The sequence below is a fragment of the Lepus europaeus genome, chromosome 11 (assembly GCF_033115175.1).
Source record: "Lepus europaeus isolate LE1 chromosome 11, mLepTim1.pri, whole genome shotgun sequence".
Lineage (NCBI taxonomy): Eukaryota > Metazoa > Chordata > Mammalia > Lagomorpha > Leporidae > Lepus > Lepus europaeus.
In genome coordinates this window covers 25,967,772-25,987,776 of record NC_084837.1, presented here as the reverse complement: position 1 = coordinate 25,987,776, position 20,005 = coordinate 25,967,772, and the positions used below count along the sequence as shown (strand labels likewise).

General features: G+C 49.1%; 1 protein-coding gene across 1 annotated transcript in view; it reads right to left on the bottom strand.

Moving 5' to 3' along the window:
- The window catches only part of NEMF (nuclear export mediator factor), a 51,668-nt gene extending 41,329 nt beyond the window's left edge, over nucleotides 1-10,339 (bottom strand). The window contains exons 1-6 of the mRNA XM_062205170.1: nucleotides 10,218-10,339; nucleotides 9,501-9,569; nucleotides 9,257-9,359; nucleotides 4,372-4,497; nucleotides 2,350-2,498; nucleotides 1,464-1,531 (exon numbers count right to left, since the gene is read on the bottom strand). Coding sequence (XP_062061154.1) covers nucleotides 1,464-1,531; nucleotides 2,350-2,498; nucleotides 4,372-4,497; nucleotides 9,257-9,359; nucleotides 9,501-9,569; nucleotides 10,218-10,276 — 574 coding nt within the window. The 5' untranslated portion in view covers nucleotides 10,277-10,339. The remainder of the gene's footprint in view (nucleotides 1-1,463; nucleotides 1,532-2,349; nucleotides 2,499-4,371; nucleotides 4,498-9,256; nucleotides 9,360-9,500; nucleotides 9,570-10,217) is intronic.
- Between the last annotated feature and the right edge of the window lie 9,666 nt (nucleotides 10,340-20,005).

The following is a 20,005-nucleotide window of genomic DNA, read 5'->3' as shown; positions in this document are numbered from 1 at the left end:
AGCCGGCCTGGAAGAGGGGCAACCGGGACAGAATCCGGCACCCCAACCGGGACCAGAACCCGGTGTGCCGGTGCCGCAAGGCGGAGGACCAGCCTGTTGAGCCACGGCGCCGGCCACAACTGGGAAGTTCTAAGGACAACCTTTTAATGCATTTTAACTTTGTAAGAAAGGAAGGGTAAACTTCCAGTTCTCAGTAATCAATGGTATCTGCCTGCCATGATGTCTTTCCAGATCAATACAAGGCTAAGTAATAATCTTCTTACAAATAAAAGCTTACTGGGATCGAATGAACCTAGCAGATGCTGCAATACTCTGAGACCCAACTTAAAAAAAAAGGGCTGGTGCTGTGGCCTGGGGAAGCAGTAGAAGATGAGCCAAGTGCTTGGGCCTCTGCACCCAGGTGGGAGACCCAGAAGAAGCTCTAGGCTCCTGGTTTTGGATCGGCGCAGCTCCAGCCGTTGTGGCCATTTGGGGAGTGTACAAGCGGATGGAAGACCTCTCCCTCTCTGCCTCTGAAACTCTACCTTTCAAATAAATCTTTATGAAAAAGAAAACAAACTAGGTGAAGGGATTACTAAAATGAAGATTCACTTGGAAAACCACTGACTTTTTTTTTTTTTTTTTTAAGATTTTGTTTGTTTGAGAGGTGGGGTTAGAGAGAGAGAGATGGAGAGACAGAAAGGTCTTCTATACACTGGTTCACTCCCCAAATGGCCATAATGGCTGGGGATGGGTTGTTCCGAAGCCAAAAGCCAGGAGCTTCTTCTGAGTCTCCTACATGAGTGCACGGGCCCAAGCTCTTGAGCCATCTTTTACTGCTTTCCCAGACCATAACAGAGCTGGATCAAAAGTGGAGCAGCCGGGATACAAACTTGTGCCCATACAGGATGCCGCTGGCCCCAAAAGCCACTGACTTGTCAGAGAATACTCCACCAAGAATTGCATTACTAAGTAACACACTATGCATGGCTTTGTTTTGCTTTTTAAGATTCTATCTATTTGAGAGACAGAGTTACAGAGAGAGAGGTCTTCCATCTGCTGGTTCAAAGGATGGAGCTGGGCCAAGCCAAAGCCAGGAGCCAGGAGCTTCTTCTGGGTCTCCCACATGGGTGCAGGAGCCCAAGCACTTGGGCCATCTTCCACTGCTTCCCCAGACCATAGCAGAGAGCTGGACTAGAAGAGGAGCAGCTGGGACACAAACGTGCACCCACATGGGATGCTGGCACCACAGGTGGACATTTAGCCTGCTACACCACAGAACCAGCCCCTATGCACTGCTTTCAAATAGAATCATGGTTTAAACTTCATGTGGTATAGTAACTTTAAAATAAACTCTTATTTACTCAAAGTATCATTTTAAACTCCTTGTTCTAATTTTCTGCCCAAAACTCAAGAGATTTAAATATACTCCTGAAAAACTAGTATCTTGCAAACATCTCATTCCTATATGTAGGTTTACTCACGAAGTAAGGGGTTAAGAACTCTCTTCAGTAGTTCACCCTTAGGTGCACTGCTTATTACTTCAGTCAGTCTGTGAAACAAAATTGACACACCTCTTAAAATCTTACTCAATAAACCTTATGACAATGTTCAACACACTTTCACCTGCATTAATTCACTTCATCTTTACAATACTCTGACATATAACAGGAATTAGTTCATCTTGTGGGTGAGGAAACAGGTGGCAAAAGTAATTTATCTGAGATTAGTACACAGACCCAAGTTTTCAAAGAAATTGGTATTTTTCAACTATGCCATACTGCTTGTTGTCATAGTGGCCACATTATGGAAAAAGTGGTGTGAAAGAAACTTTGATATAAAAGTTACACGTATGTGAATGTTCCAGCCATATCTGACACCCAAAAGGTGCTATGTATGACTCTTTTTTTTTTTTTTTTACAGGCAGAGTGGATAGTGAGAGAGAGAGAGAGACAGAGAGAAAGGTCTTCCTTTTTGCCGTTGGTTCACCCTCCAATGGCCGTTGTGGCCGGCGCATCGCGTTGATCCAAAGCCAGGAGCCAGGTGCTTCTGGTCTCCCATGCAGGTGCAGGGCCCAAGGACTTGGGCCATCGTCCACTGCCTTCCCGGGCCATAGCAGAGAGCTGGCCTGGAAGAGGGGCAACCGGGATAGAATCCGGTGCCCTGACCAGGACTAGAACCCAGTGTGCTGGCGCCGCAAGGCGGAGGATTAGCCTGTTAAGCCACGACGCCGGCCTATGTATGACTCTTAAGGATGAGAACTCTTAAGGATGCTGTGGGTCAGTGCGGTGACAGTTCTTTCATATCCTTACACATGACCTACTTTACCTTTTAATACACTATGAACCAAATTTATAAAAAAAAAATTACCTTTCCAAACTAAGTAAAGGCTCGGCAGCTCTCGCATGATCAAGTGGATAGCGCTCACGAACAGCAAACTTAACATCATCTGCTTCATCAGTTCTAAACCTTAGGATATTTAAAATTAGGTATTCATAATCCGTAAGAATAATGTTCCCCTGCAAGAGAGAACAAAATACAATTCAGTGCTTTCCCAAGTCATTCTTGAAACTTCTAAAAATTAAGAAAGAAAACGTAGTTTCCTAACAACCTAATTAAGGTTTCAGAAATGAGGCCACAGAACCACACCACCAGGTCCCACCAACGCTCCTTGCACTTGCTGAGCACACTCTGTAACTCTACCTCTCAATAACTAAAATCTTTTAAAAAAATCTTTAAACAATTTATAAATTCTATTTTCTTTTTTAAAAAATATTTATTTTACTTATTTGAAAGAGTTACAGAGAGGCAGAGACAGAGAGAGAGAGGTCTTCCATCCGCTGGCTCACTCCGCAGATGGCCGCAAGGCCGGAGCTGTGCTGATCCGAAGCCAGGAGCCAAGAGCTTCTTCCAGGTCTCCCACACGGGTGCAGGGGCCCAAGGACTTGGGTCATCTTCTACTGCTTTCCCAGGGCACAGCAGAGAGCTGGATCAGAAGTGGAGCAGCCGGGACTCGAACTGGCACCCATGGGATGCTGGCGCTTCAGGCCAGGGCTTTAACTCGCTGCACCACAGTGCCAGCCCCATAAATCCTATTTTCTTAACATGAATCTGAGTGGCAATAAGCCTCTTTTGCCAACCAACACTAGACTAGATATGCCATAAATTACACATAAAGGCTAGAAAATCAAACCCTGGTATTTAGAGAAGAACAATCTTCAAAAAGCATTAACCAACCTGCCTCTCACAGACATCACAGAAGAGCAACGGGTTAAGCTATTACTGGGAGTAAGTACTTGAAAATTCCAGCATCCAGGCCAGCGCCACGGCTCAATAGGCTAATCCTCCGCCTGCGGCACCGGCACACCAGGTTCTAGTCCCGGTTGGGACACCGGGTTCTGTCCCAGTTGCTCCTCTTCCAGTCCAGCTCTCTGCTGTGGCCCGGGAAGGCAGTGGAGGATGGCCCAAGTCCTTGGGCCCTGCACCCGCATGGGAGACCAGGAGAAGTACCTGGCTCCTGGCTTCGGATCAGCACGATGCACCAGCCACAGCAGCCATTGGGGGGTGAACCAATGGAAAAGGAAAACCTTTCTCTCTCTCTAACTCTGCCTGTCAAAAAAAAAAAAAAAAAAGAAAAAAGAAAAGAAAAGAAAAAAAGAAAATTCTAGTATCCTTACTGTCTGCTCCTAACTCATTCACTGGACCTCTGGGTATGCATGACTACTGCTCAGAGCCTTCAAATGGAAAGGCCCTAAATGCAGTGGAGTATCCTGGATTGTAAAAATTACACGAATGCAGAAACACTAGTGAAGTCTGAATAAAGCCTGTAGTTCAATGAATAATAATGTCCCAATGCTAATTTCTAAGTTTTAACAAATGTACCATGTTTATGCAAGATGTTCTCTTTAAGAGAAACTAGGTGAAGGGTACAAAGCAACTTCTGTATTAAGTCTGTAATTTTCCTATACTTTTAAATAAAAAGGTTTGGATTTTTTAGATTTACATTTTAGTTACTTAATTATTTAAGAGATAGAGCTACAGAGAGAAAAATTTTCCATCTGTTGGTTCACTCCCCAAATGGTCACAATGGCGAGAACTGGGCCAATACAAAGCCAGGAGCCAGGAGCTTCTTCCATGTCTCCCACATGGGTACAGGGGCCCAAGCACTTGGGACATCTTCCGCTGCTTTCCCAGGTCATAGGCAGACAGCTGGATCAGAAGAAGACCAGCTAGCACATGAACCAGTGCCCACATGGGATGCTGGCACCACAGGCAGAGGCTTAGCATACTATGCCACAGTGCCAGCCCCCACTAGCCACTTTTTTTAACAGTAATACATGAACAATTAATACAATGAGTTCTCCTTCATCCCACACTCCAAATTTTACTTACCCTATCATAAAGCTCAATGATTAAATGATAAGCAGCTTCATCACTTCCAAACTGAAAATCTACAATTCTATCCACACCAAGTTGTTTTGCACTCACTAATCTCCGACTCTTCAAATGTTTTCGGCACTACGAAGAAACAGAAGAAAAATGAATTTATGTAGTGAAAGTGAATTCCTAACCACTTGGTATTCATTTATAAATACATTTTCATTACCATCAGTACTAATATTCAAAAGGTTATACTATAATCATAAGATAAAGGGTTACACACGATAATCAGAGAAACTTTTTTTTTTTAAGATTTATTTATTTAAAAGTCAGAGAGAAAGAAGGAGAGGAAGAGAGAGAGAGGCCTTCCATCCATTGGTTCACTGCCCAAATGGCCGCAACGGCTGGAGCTGCACCCATCCGAAGCCAGGAGCCAGGAGCTTCCTCCAGAACTCCCACAAAGGTGCAGGGGCCCAGGACTTGGGCCATCTTCTACTGCTTTCCCAGGCCATAGCAGAGAGCTGATGGGAAGTGGAGCAGCCGGGACTTGAACCAGTGCCCATGTGGGATTCTGGCGCTGCAGGCGGCAGGTTTACCTGCTATGCCACAGCACCGGGCTCTAGGGAAACATTCTCGGCAACTCTGAAATAATATATTTTAACTTTTTTTTTTAAAAAAAGGTTTATTTATTTATTTGAAAGTCAGATTTGTAGATAAAGAATAAGAGACAGACAGACAGCTTCCATCCGCTGGTTCACTCCTCAAATGGCCACAAAGGCCAGGGCTGGGTAAGGTGGAAGCCGGGAGCCTGGAACTCCATCCAGGTCTCTCACATGAGTGGCAGGGGTACACGTACTTGGATCATCTTCTGGTGCTTTCCTAGGCTTATCAGGAGGGAGTGAGACGGGAAGCAGAGCAGCTACGCCTTGAACTGTTGTTCTGGAATGGGATGCTGGTTTTGCAAGCAGCAGCTTATGCTGCTGCACCACAATGTCAGCCCAACAACATCTTTTTTTTTTTTTTTAAATTTGTTTATTTACTTGAAAGAGTAACACAGAGAGAGGAGAGGCAGAGAGAGAGAGAAAGAGAGAGAGAGAGAGAGAGATCGATCTTCCATCCACTGGTTCACTCCCCAATTGGCCACAATGGCCGGAGCTGAGCCAATCCAAAGCCAGGAGCCTCTTCAGGGTCTCCCACACGGGTGCAGGGGCTCAAAGACTTGGGCCATCTTCTGCTGCTTTCCCAGGCCACAGCAGAGCTGGATCAGAAGAGGAGCAACCAGGTCTCAAACCAGCACCCATATGGGATGCCGGCACTTCAGGCCAGGACGTCAACCCGCTGCGCCACAGTGTCGGCCCCCATCTTAACTTTTCTTTTTTTTTTATATATATTTTTATTTTTGACAGGCAGAGTGGACAGTGAGAGAGAGAGAGACAGAGATAAAGGTCTTCCTTTTGCCGTTGGTTCACCCTCCAATGGCCGTCGCGACCGGCGCACCATGCTGATCCGATGGCAGGAGCCAGGTGCTTCTCCTGGTCTCCCATGGGGTGCAGGGCCCAAGCACTTGGGCCATCCTCCACTGCACTCCCTGGCCACAGCAGAGAGCTGGCCTGGAAGAGGGGCAACCGGGACAGGATCGGTGCCCCGACCGGGACTAGAACCCGGTGTGCCGGCGCCGCAAGGCGGAGGATTAGCCTGTTGAGCCATGGCACCGGCTCATCTTAACTTTTAAGTCCATATCAACAGACCTATAGCAAAATCTGCTGTGTTGCTTTATAGTGCTGCTAAATTCCTTGCTCTGGCCCAATCAAAGCCCCAACTTTCTTTAACAGCCTCTAAGCCAATCTTTAAGTATTTCAAATTGCCATCTATGTTCTTCACTTGTGTTCAAAATTAAAAGTTTCCACAATTTTCCACCTCAAATGCAAACTCTAGACCATGAGCTTATGGTAGCCTTTCTGTAAATTTAACCCCCCAATTTGCATCCAATTACCCTCTATTCTCACTAACTTTCCTCATAACCCTAGATACAATTTTTCTTATTAAAACACTATTAGCATGTCAGGGGCCAGCACTGTGGTGCAGCAGGTTAGGCCACCTCCTGCAATGCCAGCATCCCATACTGGAGCATCAGTTCAAATCCCAGCTGCTCAGCTTCCAATCCAGCTCCCTACTAACATGCCTAGGAGGCAGTGGAAGGTATCCCAAGTGCCTGGGCCTCTGTCATCCTTGTCAGAAACCCAGACAGAGTTCTGGACTCCTGGCTTCAGCCTGGACCAGCTCAGCAGCCATCTGGAGAGCAAACTAGCAGATCAAAGATCTTTCTGTTCTTCTCTCCCTCCATTACTCTACCTTTCAAATACATACTCTTCTTTAAAATAAAGGCTTTAATTAATAATGATCATAAAAGTTCACGTTGTATTATAGTTATGTGGAAGGACCAGCACTGTGGCACAGCAGGTTAAGTGTCACCTGGGATGCCAGCAGCCCACGTCAGCCAGTTTGAGTCCTAGTTGCCACGCTTCCAATCCAGCTCCCTGCTGATGTGCCCAGGGAAGCAGCAGACGATGGCCCAAGTGCTTGAACACCTATCACCAACATGGATGGAGGCCCAGGCTCCTGGCCTCAGCCTGGCCCAGCCCTAGCCAATGCAGCCATCTGAAGACTCAACCAGTGAATCTACCTCATCTATAAAGTGAAATAATGGGGGCTGCTGCTATGGCACAGCGGGTTAAAGCCCTGGTCCGCAGTGCCAGCATCCTTTATGGGCACTGGTTCAAGCCCTGGCTGCTCTACTTCTGATCCAGCTCCCTGCTATGGCCTGGGAAAGCAGTGGAAGACTACACCGAGGTGGGAGACCTCGAAGAAGCTCCTGGCTCCTGGCTTCAGATCGGCCCAGCTCCAGCCATTGCGGCCATCTGGGGAGTGAACCAGTGGATGGGAGACCTCTGTCTCTGTCTCTCTCTTTCTCTGCTTCTGCCTCTCTGTAACTCTGCCTTTTTCAAATAAGTAAATCTTAAAAAAAAAAAAAACAAAAAACTGAAATGTGTTCTTCATATTCAACTGAGTTATTAAACAACTTACATGAATGCAACTGAGTATCATCATGCTCAGTGAAATAAGCCAAACCCCCCCAAAAATCACATTTCTGATTTGTAGTAGCTAATGAGTCAACAAAAATGTAATGTACGTGAGTGAAAACAATCACATGAAATAAGTGTCATTTCTGTACTTTAAAAAAATCTCTTGGCACTGGCGTTTGGTCTGGGAGTGAAGATGCTGGCATCGCATAAGGGAGTGTCTAGGTTCGCAGTTCAGCTTCCTGCCAATGCAGATCCTAAGCAGCAGCAGTGTTGGCCCAAGAGATTGGGTTACCACCAAGCACAGGGAAGACCTAGACTGAGTTCCTGACTCCTGGCTAGAACCAGCTCAGTCCTCAACCACTGCGGTCATTTGAGAGAGTGAACCAACAGATGGCAGTGCTCTCTGTCTCTCACAAACAAAGGGGCTGCACAAGTACCCAGTGTTACTATTTTTCAGGACAAACCCTCAAAAAAACCGTTTGAGGTTACCATTGAGTACATTAAACTTCAACACTGGTAATTCTGTGATAGCTCCTGTGATATGGAAAACTACTTTGTAATCCAAAATAAATCCTAAACTGCTGAGAGGAAAGCCATTGTCAGTAAAACCCTCTAACAAAATGATACAATGCCAGAACAAACAAGCTTCAAAAGACAATGAGGAGGAGGGGAAGAAACACACACAGGCAGAGCTTTAACTATGTCAGGCACTGCTTTATGTGTTTTCTCAGTTACTTCCTTTAATCCTCACAGCTAACTCCACCTGAGATCCATTAAATCCTAGGAGGTTGAGTAACTTTTTCAAGTTGCAAAAATTACTTGGTGGCAAAACCATAATTCTAAGGTTTATCTGACTCTAGTCTTTCTTCCATACCACATGAACTTTCACTCTGCATGGGATGTCAAGAAACGAATGGGTAACATAGCCACAAATGAGTAACCTGTTTTAATAATAAAAACAAAAGCAAAGAGAGAAGTAAAAAATAAAAAGCTACAATGACTTAGCAACATATTAATGTCACTGAGTACTCCCACAAACTACAGTCTGGGCAGATGCGTCCAGTTCATTAAAGTGAGCTCCGGAGGGAGGCCTTTGGCACAGAACTTACAACACCTCTTGGAACACCTGCATCACTTATCAGAGTGCCTGGGTTCAAGCCCAAGCTCCGTTCCCCATTCCGGCTTCCTGCTAACACACACCATGGGAGGCAACAGGTGAGTAACCAGGTCCTTGTCACTCACCTAACTAGGTCCACGGCAGACCTGGACTGGGTTCCTAGTTCCTGGCTTTGGCCTGGCCCAACCCTAGCTCCTGGGGACATGTGGGGAATGAACCAGCAGATGAGAGCTCAGTTTGTCTCTATCTCATAAATAAACGGATAAAATAATAAAGTGAGCTCTGGAAGACAAGATTCTGGAAAAATGTGGGCAGGGCAGGTCATAGAAAGACAAGGATGTCTGATTACAGAATAAGGATTCAGAAATTAAGAAACCATAAAAGGTGAGATAATGAGAGGACACTTCAGAAAAGCTCACGCTGGTCGATTACCAAGCTGTTCTGAAGGGGCGCCGTGGGTTAGAGGGTAAACGTAACAAACGCTTGCACGGGACAGTGGCTCTGGAGGCAGACCTGCGTGAGGGCAGTATGCAGAAGGCAATGATTGGGCATCAGCTCCACTCATCCCACTGCCAGCTGCTCCCTCAGCCCTTACACTTCCTTACAGCAAAGGAAAGCCAAACACATTCCAAACTCAGCTGCTGGAGATCAATCCCAGGGCCTTAACATTCAGCTTCGAGTAGCACTTAAGATTTACCTTCATAGCAAAACTAGACGGCATCATATTTTTTGGCCACTCAAATTCTGTTGTGTGAATTCGTATGCCAGATTCAAGTAGGAGGGTAGCTTTAAAGTCTGGTCTGCAGAAGAAAAAAGTATTTCTTTTAGGGCATATTACCAACGGTACCTCTGGGAGAAGACATACAGTACAGGTTTAAAAAAAAAACACCACAATCATCTCATTTAATTACCAAAATCAAAAGCACATAAAGCGTTCTTACTTTTGAAGACGGATAAGGTAAGTCTTATTATCCACATCATAAACATTGTTTACTCTCATTCCTAGCAAGCTGAAAAGACAAGGAAAACATGTAACAAATCATATTCTAGTTTGAAACAAAAAGTTACAGTTAAAGGTACGGAAAAAGGAACTTCCGCTCTAAGGATCTGGGGTCAACCCTATTTAGGGGCAATCATTCGAGAACAGAGCGACTACCAGCCTGACATCTGTGCAACGACTCGAGACTCTTGGAGGGGTGGGCAACTCATTAACGTCTAATCCAATGATGTGTTACAAAGACGAATAAAAATACACACGCGCCCCCGTAAGCCTGACAAGGCTCGCACAGCTGCAGAGAAGCGAGCCTGGAATCCGGGTCTCAGTTCAGATCTGTAAAACCCGGCTAACACCCGGCTAACAGGACGGCGCCCCCGCTCTCGGCCGGGCGCTGAAGACATCTGGCCTCTGGTCTCTGCAAGCTCCGCGGCCGGAGGCCACTCCGGCGCCTCGCGGTCTCCCACACGACTGCCCAGCCACGCACCAGGGCTGCGGGAGCGACAGGTGGGCCCTGGCCGGCCACCGCAAAGACGCCCTGCACTCGCCCAGCCCGGCCTAGCCAGGTCCAGGGAAAAACACCACCAGGAGAGAGCCAGCAGCAGGCTGGTCTGGCTCCCACCACGGGGCCCCGGCCTGGCCTCCTACCCCTGCGGGACCGTACCTCGCATTCAGCTCCGCGAGCACCGCGCAGAGGTCAACGGTGCTAAAGCGGGTCTTCATGGCGAGCTCCGACGGTACCCACCGCAGTTCTCGCCGCCGACTGCCCGACTGGACGCCGCGACGCTTCCGCGCAGGCGCACTTGGCGGTCCTCTACGGCAGCCCGGAGGATCCAATATTCCTTGAGGCGAACGTCTTCGCGTCAGCAGCCTGAAGACTGTCGCTACGCCTTCGATTCCCTTTCTGTGGTACCGAAACAATTCAGAGTAGGTCCAAAATGTTTTCTGGGATCCGCAGTGCGGCCCTGACCGCGTACGGACGGATCCAGATAGCTTCCCGCCCTGCAGGCGGGGACTCGCGCCGGCCCCCACAGTGACCCCTACTGGTCGTCGCCATTTTCGCGGCGGAGGCCGGCGGCCGGGCTGCGGCGCCGAGGACCCTCACCCCGCTCGGCCCGGGTGCCGGGACGTGTGGCATTTTTAAAAGTAACGAAGCGGAACTCTTGCGTTCGTCCTGTGACGACCCTTCACGATCAGGAGGAACCTTCGGAAAGGACGTCCTACTTCATAGGGGCGGTGTAGGGTTGCTGGACGCTCGGCGTGGTGCTGGGTATACAACTGGCGCCCCATGAACGCTTGGCAACCTGAAATAGTCAAGTGCTTTCGCCAGAGAGCAGTGAAGTAAAATAAGACAAGATTCCCGGGAGGGTGCGGGGTGCGGAGGAAGAGTTTAAAAGGGGTCAGGGGGGCTTGTTGTGTCAGGATGGGTGCGTGGTCGCAAAAGCCGACTTTGAAGGGTGAGGACGCAAAAGAGACAGGGTCTCGCTATGTTGCCCAGGCTGGAGTGCAGTGGCTATTCACAGGCGCGATCCCACTACTGATCAGCACGGGAGTTTTGACCTGCTCCGTTTCCGACCTGGGCCGGTTCACCCCTCCTTAGGCAACCTGGTGGTCCCCCGCTCCCGGGAGGTCACCATATTGATGCCGAACTTAGTGCGGACACCCGATCGGCATAGCGCACGACAGCCCAGAACTCCTGGACTCAAGCGATCCTCCGGCCTCAGCCTCCCGAGTAGCTGGGACTACAGGCGCGCGCCACCGCGCCCGGCGGCGGCCGAGGCTTCAGGCGGCGGGCTTGAGCGTGGCGGCAACGCGACTTCCCGCCAGCAGGGGGCGGTGCGAGGCAGAAAGCGGGCGGCGGACTGGGAAGAAGTCAGGGCACCGCCAGGTGCCCCGCGGTGCGGCGTCGCCGGCCGGGCATAACAGCGGCAGATATGGAAGAAGGAAAGACTGGGAGTCAAGGTGACCCTGGTCCAGACCAAACGCGTGAGGTCTAACTGCACAAGTAAGCTCACCCCTAAGGCATGTCCAACAAAGCGGTTATCTTTGCATAGGAACAGCCATGTAAAGGCTCCGCACTGAAAGTGACGTTTTGAAAAAGTTGGGCTCTTTGATGGCACAACTCCCACCTTGTAAGCGCTACAAGGATATGAAAGGAACAGGATGCCAATTTAAGTTTGCAGCAGGACAGTTAGCCCATCCACGAATTCATACTTTGTTTCTGCTTTGGGGAGAAAGAACGGGCATCCAAAGGTATATTCAAGAACATCCCTAGGAGGAGAGGGAGATAACGATACAAAGGGCTTCAAAAAGTACAGGGACAAAATGAAATGTTAAAAGGATTTTTTTGGTGCAAAAAAATAACCCTTGAAATCCATGTGTATTTTTTTCTTAGCGCTCTTTTTTCATGAGCTTTTCTTCGCATGCATGGATTTCAGAACACTTTGTGCCAAATTAACATCTTTCAATTCAGTTCTCCATGAGCTTTTTAGAAATACCCCAGAAGTGTAAAGATTACAAGGGAACTTTAATTACTACTGGATTCTATCATTTTTAAAGAATATCACGTCTCTATTTTAAGAAAATTCTGAACCAAAGATACTTGAGGACTTGTGGAAAAAAGAAGAGGTAACAGGAGAAAGGGAAATTGTTTGATTTTCAAAAGGAAGATACGAAAGCAAATGCCTGAAACCATAAGCAAGTGTGCTGACCTTCGACCCTACCAAAAACTTTCACTGGATTATTAATGGGTGACTTAGGGCACCTGTGGCTGTTTCTCAACCTTTAATATGCAGTAAAACATTCCTGGGGTGGGCATTTGGCCCTGTGGATAAAATCCCAGGTGAGATGCCCGAGATCAGTCCTGGCTCTGCCTCCTGACTTCAGCTTCCTGCCAATGCAGACATTTCCAGGCAGCCCTGGGGATCCGTGCTGGATCCCTGTCACCCACTGGGAGGCCTAGAGTCAGCTCCCAGCTCCCAGCCTTAGCCTAGCCCAGCTGTTCTGGGCATTTGCGAGTGAACCAGCCGATGGGAGATCTCTCTTCTCTCCCCTTCTCAAATAAACAATTTTTAGAAAAATGCCTGGGTATCACACCAAAAGATTCTGTTTTCTTAGCTTGGTTCAAGGTGTCTGCCAGGATGAAAGGGGTCTTCCAGGAAGACTGAGAAACAGTGGTGAGAGGAGCGCCACATCCTTGAAGAACAAGAGCTCTGCGGTTGGCTTCTCCAAGGCCAGGACTCCAGTGGTGCCTGCTGCCCTGAGTTGGGAATCCTAAATGCTATATGAGTCATTAGATCCCGAGGCGCCAGGGGCCAGGTAGTCCACCGCGGAGGGCAAGCTGCATGTGGAAGGCACCATGAAAGCAGCAATCAGAATCCAGGAGGCCTGTGGCGTTGCCTGCTTGGTCCTAGTGCTCCCCAAGTGAAACAGACGGGAAACCTGGTAAATGCTTACTTACGCTCTGCAAGTGGGAGCATTCTAGATCAGTTGAACAAAAGCTCTTATCACAGGAATCACAAGAACAGAGGCATAGATAGCCCTTCAACCAATTTCCAGAGCTGAGCCAGTTTACAGACCCAGAAACCCTTGCGTGAAGAGGAGGCAGGGTCCCCTTGAGAAAGGACCCTGGTACACCACCAGAAAGCTATCCTGTTCACCTTCTTCCTAGCCTACCCCAATCAGACCTGCCCTTCCACAGAGACGATGATACAGTAAGAAGAAGAAACAAGCAGAGGTCAGGGTCTGCCGCTCACTGGCTCCGGACTGACACTAATTCCAGGGCTGTGGTCCACCAGACAGAGCTAGGGCTTACGATCAGGTAATCAATGGCATTTTAGCTCAGATCGGTCTCACAGGGGGCTCACGGCGTCCCAGAACCCATCCTGTGGCTATTTCCATGGTTTCAGAATGCACAATCGGTATAGACATAGTCGCTGACAGACAGAACACCCACACTGGCTCCCTGACCTGTGGAGTGAGGGCTGTGTTGCTGGGAAAGGTCAAAGGAAAGCCACTAGGATGGCTTCTTTCTACTGAACCAGTCAACCCCGGGCAACAGCACGTTTCTGAAGGAATGAGAGAGTGATGCCACCATGAAGGACTTGAAAGATACAAAGGGGGTGGCTGTTACCACATCCCGGTGGAACCTGCCCATGTGGCTGCGTAGGAGCCAAACAGATCTTGGAGAAGGGCAGCGGGTTGCAGCTACGACAGATGTGGTGGAAACAGACACATCTGGTGATGCAGTTCCGGTTCTGGCAAGTGCCTGTCCCTCCCCCACCTGTAAGACTCACCAGTAGCAACCTGCTTGTCGGCTGGCAAAGCCAACAACACACCTGCGCTGTCCCAACTCAGAGGTGCAGCACCTCTCCAGCCCTACATCAGAATTCAGTTTGACTGCCTTCCTAGTCCACAAGGGGTCATTGATGACATTATGCTCTAGACTTATCAGTAAGACATTTGCATGTGTCAAAGAATGGGAAAATTAGTCCGAATAAACTTCACAGCTCTTCGACCTCAGTGAGATTTTTCTAGGGATCCAGGGTGTGGGGCATGTCAACATAGCCCTCCTCAGGTGAGGCTAAGTTACTGCATCGGGCCCTTCCACAGTCAAGAAAGAGGTACACCACAGACTTTTTTTTTTTTTTTTTAAGTTCAATTTATTTATTTGAAAGGCAGAAAGAGTTACAGAGGCAGAGAGAGAGAGAGAAAGAGAAAGAGGTCTTTCATCCACTGGTTCACTCCCCAAATGGCTGCAATGGCTAGAGCTTGGCTGATCTAATACCAGGAGCCAGGAGCATCTTCTGGGTCCCCCATGCAGGTGCAGGGGCCCAAGGACTTGGGCCATCTTCTACTGCTTTCCCAGGCCATAGCAGAGAGCTGGATTGGAAGAGGAGCAGCCAGGACTCGAACCAGCACCCATATGGGATGCCAGCACTGCAGGCAATGGCTTTACCCGCTATGCCACAGTGCCCTGGGCCTCGGACTGGTATTTTGCAGACAGCAAACACATGCCTCATTTGGGTGTGTTTCTGCAACCCATTCCCCCAGTGATCTGCAAAGCTGCTAGCTAGTTTGGAGCGGGGCCCAGACAGAAGGCGCTGCAATGCTCCAGCCTACCGTGCAAGCTGCAGTGCCACTGCCCGTGTCATGCGGCAGAGTCATCATGCTCGCAGCATCCCCGTCATCTGAAGCCCGGGGCAGGCCCCTGGAGGTGAGTTGCAGTGCAGGTCTGGAGCCTTTCGAAGCAGAATCCTGCTCAGAGACCTACTTTCCTTTTGAGAAACAGTTTCAGCCTACAGCTCAGCCCTACCAGAAACTGAACACTTCACCAGGGGCCTCCAAGGTACTGCTCATCGCGCACTGCCCATAAGGACCTGGATGGTATGTGGCCCACCACTCAGTAAAGTTGAGGGGGTGCGCGGTGACAATCCAGGCAGCATATACAAGATAGTGTTGGAGCGGGGTCCAAGGCATTGGAAAGTTACTTGGCATGGCTCAAATGCCATAGTCCTGCCTCCCGCCAACTGGTCTCTCCCAGTGCGTATTCACGCCCTCGTGGAGAGTTCCCTGTGATCACTGCCGGGACGGGAAGACCAGGGCCGGTGTCCAGACAGTTCAGTGTGACCTGCTGGCACCCCCCGACAGTGGACAACCTGACAGCTGCAGCACCCTCGCTCCTTCCTGGGCCATCCCTGAAAGCCAGTGGCCCAGGAAATCATCTCAGTGGGAAGGCCCCTGAGCGGTTCCCCTGGTCATTCATTGTGCTCAGAAGAGAAAAATGAGCAGACACACACTTATAAACTGATTCCTGGGCAGTGATGGTTTCTACTGGTTTGTCTGCCTGGTCAAGAACTTGAACATGATTGAAAAATTGGTGACAAGGAGGAATCGTGTGGACCAAACTCTGTGAGTGGATGAACACTACAATACTGTGTCCCATATGGATGATCCTCAAAGATGACCTCAACAGAAAAGCATTTAATAACCAAGTGCGTACCATGACCGGACCCTTCTGTGGATATCACTCAGCCTCCTTCCCCAGCACCCCCTTCCCCGTCTTGAAAGAGGCCACAGTGGCAAGGACAGAAGTTATGTAAGATCTGGGCAACACAGACTTCCAGCCCCAAAGGCCAGCCTGGCTAAGGCCGCTGCTGCCGGTAACCGAGATCAGTGGCCGAGATCAATACTGAGTCCTCCATACAGCCCGGTCATCCGCCTGGTGACCAGGTGATTATACTGGACCACTTCTATAGGTGCAAGAAACCACAGGGACCATCGAGGCTATCAGGGCAGTACAGTGGTTCTGTCTTAAGAGCGAGGAGCATCTGAGTGCGCGTTTCTCAGATGCAGCTAAACTGTCCAGACATCAGTTATATGTGAGTCGTTCACTTTATAAACGTGTTAACCTTACATCACATTCATGTCTTAGGTATGTAGGACACAATTCGCAGTGGTGAAAAATAAAACAATAACAAAAAAAAAAGTGAAGCGATAGAGGTAATAGGGATTGAAAATGGCCACAAATTTTTTAATGCCCCGAAGTAGGATCTGTTCCCCTTCACCTTTGAATATGGGCTGGCCTGTGTGACTATTAAAGGCGACAGAGATGATGCTGGCCTATCACCTTTAAGAGGACTGGCAGTGCCACCAGTATTGTGGCACAGCAGCTAAAGCCACCACCTGTGATGCCACTGTCCCATATGGGCACCGATTGGAGACCTGGCTGCTCCACATCCTATGCAGCTCTCTGCTAATGCCCCTAGGAAGAACAGCAGAAGATGGCCCAACACGTGGGAGACCCAGATGAAACTCCTGGCTCCCGGCTTCAGCCTGGCCCAGCCCTGATCATTGTGGCCATTTGGGGAGTGAACCAGCGGATGGAAGATCTCTCTCTCTCTCTCTCTCTCTCTCTCTCTCTCTCTCTGTAACACTGCCTTTCAAATAAATAAATCTTTGAAAAAGCAAGAGAAGACTGGCAGCTTCCAGCTTCATCTGTTAGGCCTCAGTCCCTCGGCACCGAGTATAATAACCTGCTGTCGGGAAGCCTTGAGACTACAAGGGGATGGGGAGGAGCCTCTGAGCCTGCTTCAGGGCCAGGCCGCTGGGCCTCGGGATGAGACTAGCCAGCCGCCAGCTGAGTACCACAGCCAACAGCACCTGGGGCAGAATCCTCCAGCTGAGGTTAGACAAGACCATGAAATAGAATAAGATGGCTATGATTTCAAACTACTACATTTTGAAGCAATGTGTTATACACAACAAACACTGCAAACAATAGGCAGATTGAAGCAAAATACACTATGCAAACGAAGGATTCTATTAACTTTTTTTGAAGATTTATTTTATTTATTTGAAAGAGTTACAGAGAGAGGTAGAGACAGAGAGAGAGAGTCTTCCATCTGCTGGTTCACTCCCCAGAAGGCCACAATGGCTGGAGCTGCACTGATCCGAAGCCAGGAGCTTCTTCTGGGTTTCCCACTTGGGTGCAGGGGCCCAAAGACTTGGGCTTTCTTCTACTGCTTTCCCAGGCCGTAGCAGAGAGCTGATGGGAAGAAGAGCAGCAGGGACTAGAACCAGCACCCATATGGGATGCCGGCATCTCAGGCCAGGGCTTTAACCTGCTGCACCACAGCACCGCTGGCCCCAGAATTCTATTAAATTAAATTTGGCCTAACGCAATCGATGTAACATGAGTTCTTGCTATCCGACTGCAACCTAATTTATTTAAACAAAAGGAAAGGTTTTTTTTTTTAATTTTTTTATTTTTGACAGGCAGAGTGGACAGTGAGAGACAGAGAGACAGAGAGAAAGGTCTTCCTTTTGCCGTTGGTTCACCCTCCAATGGCCGCCGCGGTAGTGCGCTGCGGCCGGCGCACCGCGCTGATCCGATGGCAGGAGCCAGGTGTTTATCCTGGTCTCCCATGGGGTGCAGGGCCCAAGGGCTTGGGCCATCCTCCACTGCACTCCCTGGCCACAGCAGAGAGCTGGCCTGGAAGAGGGGCAACCGGGACAGGATCGGTGCCCCGACCGGGACTAGAACCCGGTGTGCCGGCGCCGCTAGGCGGAGGATTAGCCTATTGAGCCGCGGCGCCGGCCGGTTTTTTTTTTTTTTTTTAAGATTCATTTATTTTATTTGAAAGGTGGAATTACAGAGAGGGAGAGGGAGAGGCAGAGGCAGACAGAGAAGTCCTCCATCCACTGGTTCACTCCCCGAATGGCAGCAACGGCCAGGGCTGGGCCAGGTGGAAGGTAGAAGCCAGGAGCTTCCTGCAGGTCTCCCACATGGGTGTAGGGACCCAAGCATTTGGGCCCTTCTCCACTGCTTACCCAGGTGCATGAGCAGGGAGCTGGATCAGAAGTGCAGCAGCCAGCGTCCACATGTGCAGCTTGACCCGCTACGCCACTGTAACAAAGAGCTGAGTCTCAGCCAGTCACAGGCTGCCAAGCCATCCAGCCCATGCCTAAGGAAGGCAAACACAGGGCATGTACCTCCGAGTCTCTTTTCTACCAAAAATACTCCCTACCCAATCCAGGGCTCTCAGAACCTCTGCTGCCTAATTCATGAATTGTTCTTTGCTCAAATAAACTCTGATGACTTTGTCTAAACCTTTTCTTTTTAGCAATTCTAACAGTAAAAAGAAAGCTTTGTTCTGGTCAAAGAGTATTACCTTTAAGTCAGTGAAGTGTGTACTTAAAAAAAAATGAGTCATAAACACGCATGTGAATGTTTATATCTCCTTGGCACGAGCGAGACCTTGCAAAGCAGAACACCAAAACCAAGAAAGAGCCAAAATAATAGGTCTAAATACAAAAAAATTCAGAGTCAGTGAATGTTTTAGTCTATTTCCTATTGCTATAACAAAGTCCATGAGGCTGGGTAACAAATAAAGAAAAGGGGCGTGGTTAGCAGGCCATTTTGGCAGCTGAATGTCCAAGACTGGTTTGGCCTTTGGTGAGGGCCTCTGGCTGCATCATAGCATGGCAGACAGCATCGTGGTTCCAGCACAGGTGAGAGGGAGAGAGCAGCGACCTGGTGAGACAGGGAGCAGGGGGGACGGGAGGCCAGGCTTGCTCTCATAGGAACTACTGGGATCCCCTAGAACTACATCAGGTCCCCTCCAGACCAGCACCCACGGTGACCTCACATGGCCACCTCAGCACTGGGGACTGTGCTGCTGGCACACAGACCTTTAGGGGAACACACCCAAAACACGGAGTTTCCAATATCTGAGCCACAAGCATAGCCAAAGCTATAGCATTCCAAAGCAGACGTCCAAAACGCTCTGCCACACATACAAGCAAGAGCTTCAAATAAAGATACGGTCAAAATACACCCATGCCCATGCGCTTGGAAAAACTATCAGTGTGAGCCTGTGTCCAACAGCAAAAGCCTTTACAAAAGTAGTGCAAGCAATGCTAACTTGACTCCCTCCTCCCAAGGATCACTTTCCTACTCCTGCTCTCACAATCCACAAAGCTAGATGCTTAGACGACACAAATGTATTCTCTTCTCTCTTGCTTTTCTTTAGAGTTTACTTTCATCTATTTGAAAAGAGACAGACAGACAGACAGACACAGAGAGAGAGAGAGACCTTCCATCTGATGGTTCACTCCCTACATGTTTGCAAAAGCCAAGGCTGGGCCAGGCTGAAGCCAGGAGTCCAGAACGCCATGGGGTCTCCCACTCGGGTGGCAGGGGCCCAAGCAGTTGAGTCATCGTCCGCTGCCTCCTAGGCGCGTTTGCAGGGAGCTGGACTATAAGCAGAGGCTCCAGGACTGGGCCTGGGATGCGGGTGTCCCAAGCGTGGCTTCCCCTGCGCTGCCACAGTGCCTGCCCTTCAATCTGCTATCTCAGCAGTTCCGGAGGTCAGAAGCACCAGTGGGTCAGCAGGGTGCATTCCTCCTGGAGTTCGAGGGGAGAATGGCTTTCTTTGCCCTTTCCAGCTTCTAAGGGTCGTCCACGTACCTCGACCAGTTCCCCCTTAGAACTACACTGTGCCCGCGGGATCATCTCCCCACAAGACCCCCAGTGGAATCACCTGTGGAAAGTTCCTTTCACCCTGCAAGGTCATGTGTTTCCAGACGCTAGAATTCCAGTCCTCCAGCAGCTCCACAAAGCAGGGTTCTGGCTGCTAGGACTCCGGGGCTAACTCACAGGCAGTGCTTATGCCCAAAGCTAAGTCATTCGGGGCCCCAGGCAGGGGCCCACTTCTTGAAAAGCAAACAAAATGTGTCAAAATTATTTTTCCCCCATTTCTAAAGTGGAGAAAGAATAAAGCTTTTTTTTTTTTTCTTTTAAAGAATCATGTCCCCACTATTTCCACTTTGTAAAAATTCGTTGGAGATACATTTTACATTCTTAAGAAGTTGTCCTCAAGAACTTTATGTAGTCAGACCTAGTCCACGGGGGAGCAGAGCCCAGATAGCAGACCGAGCCACCTCGGTCCT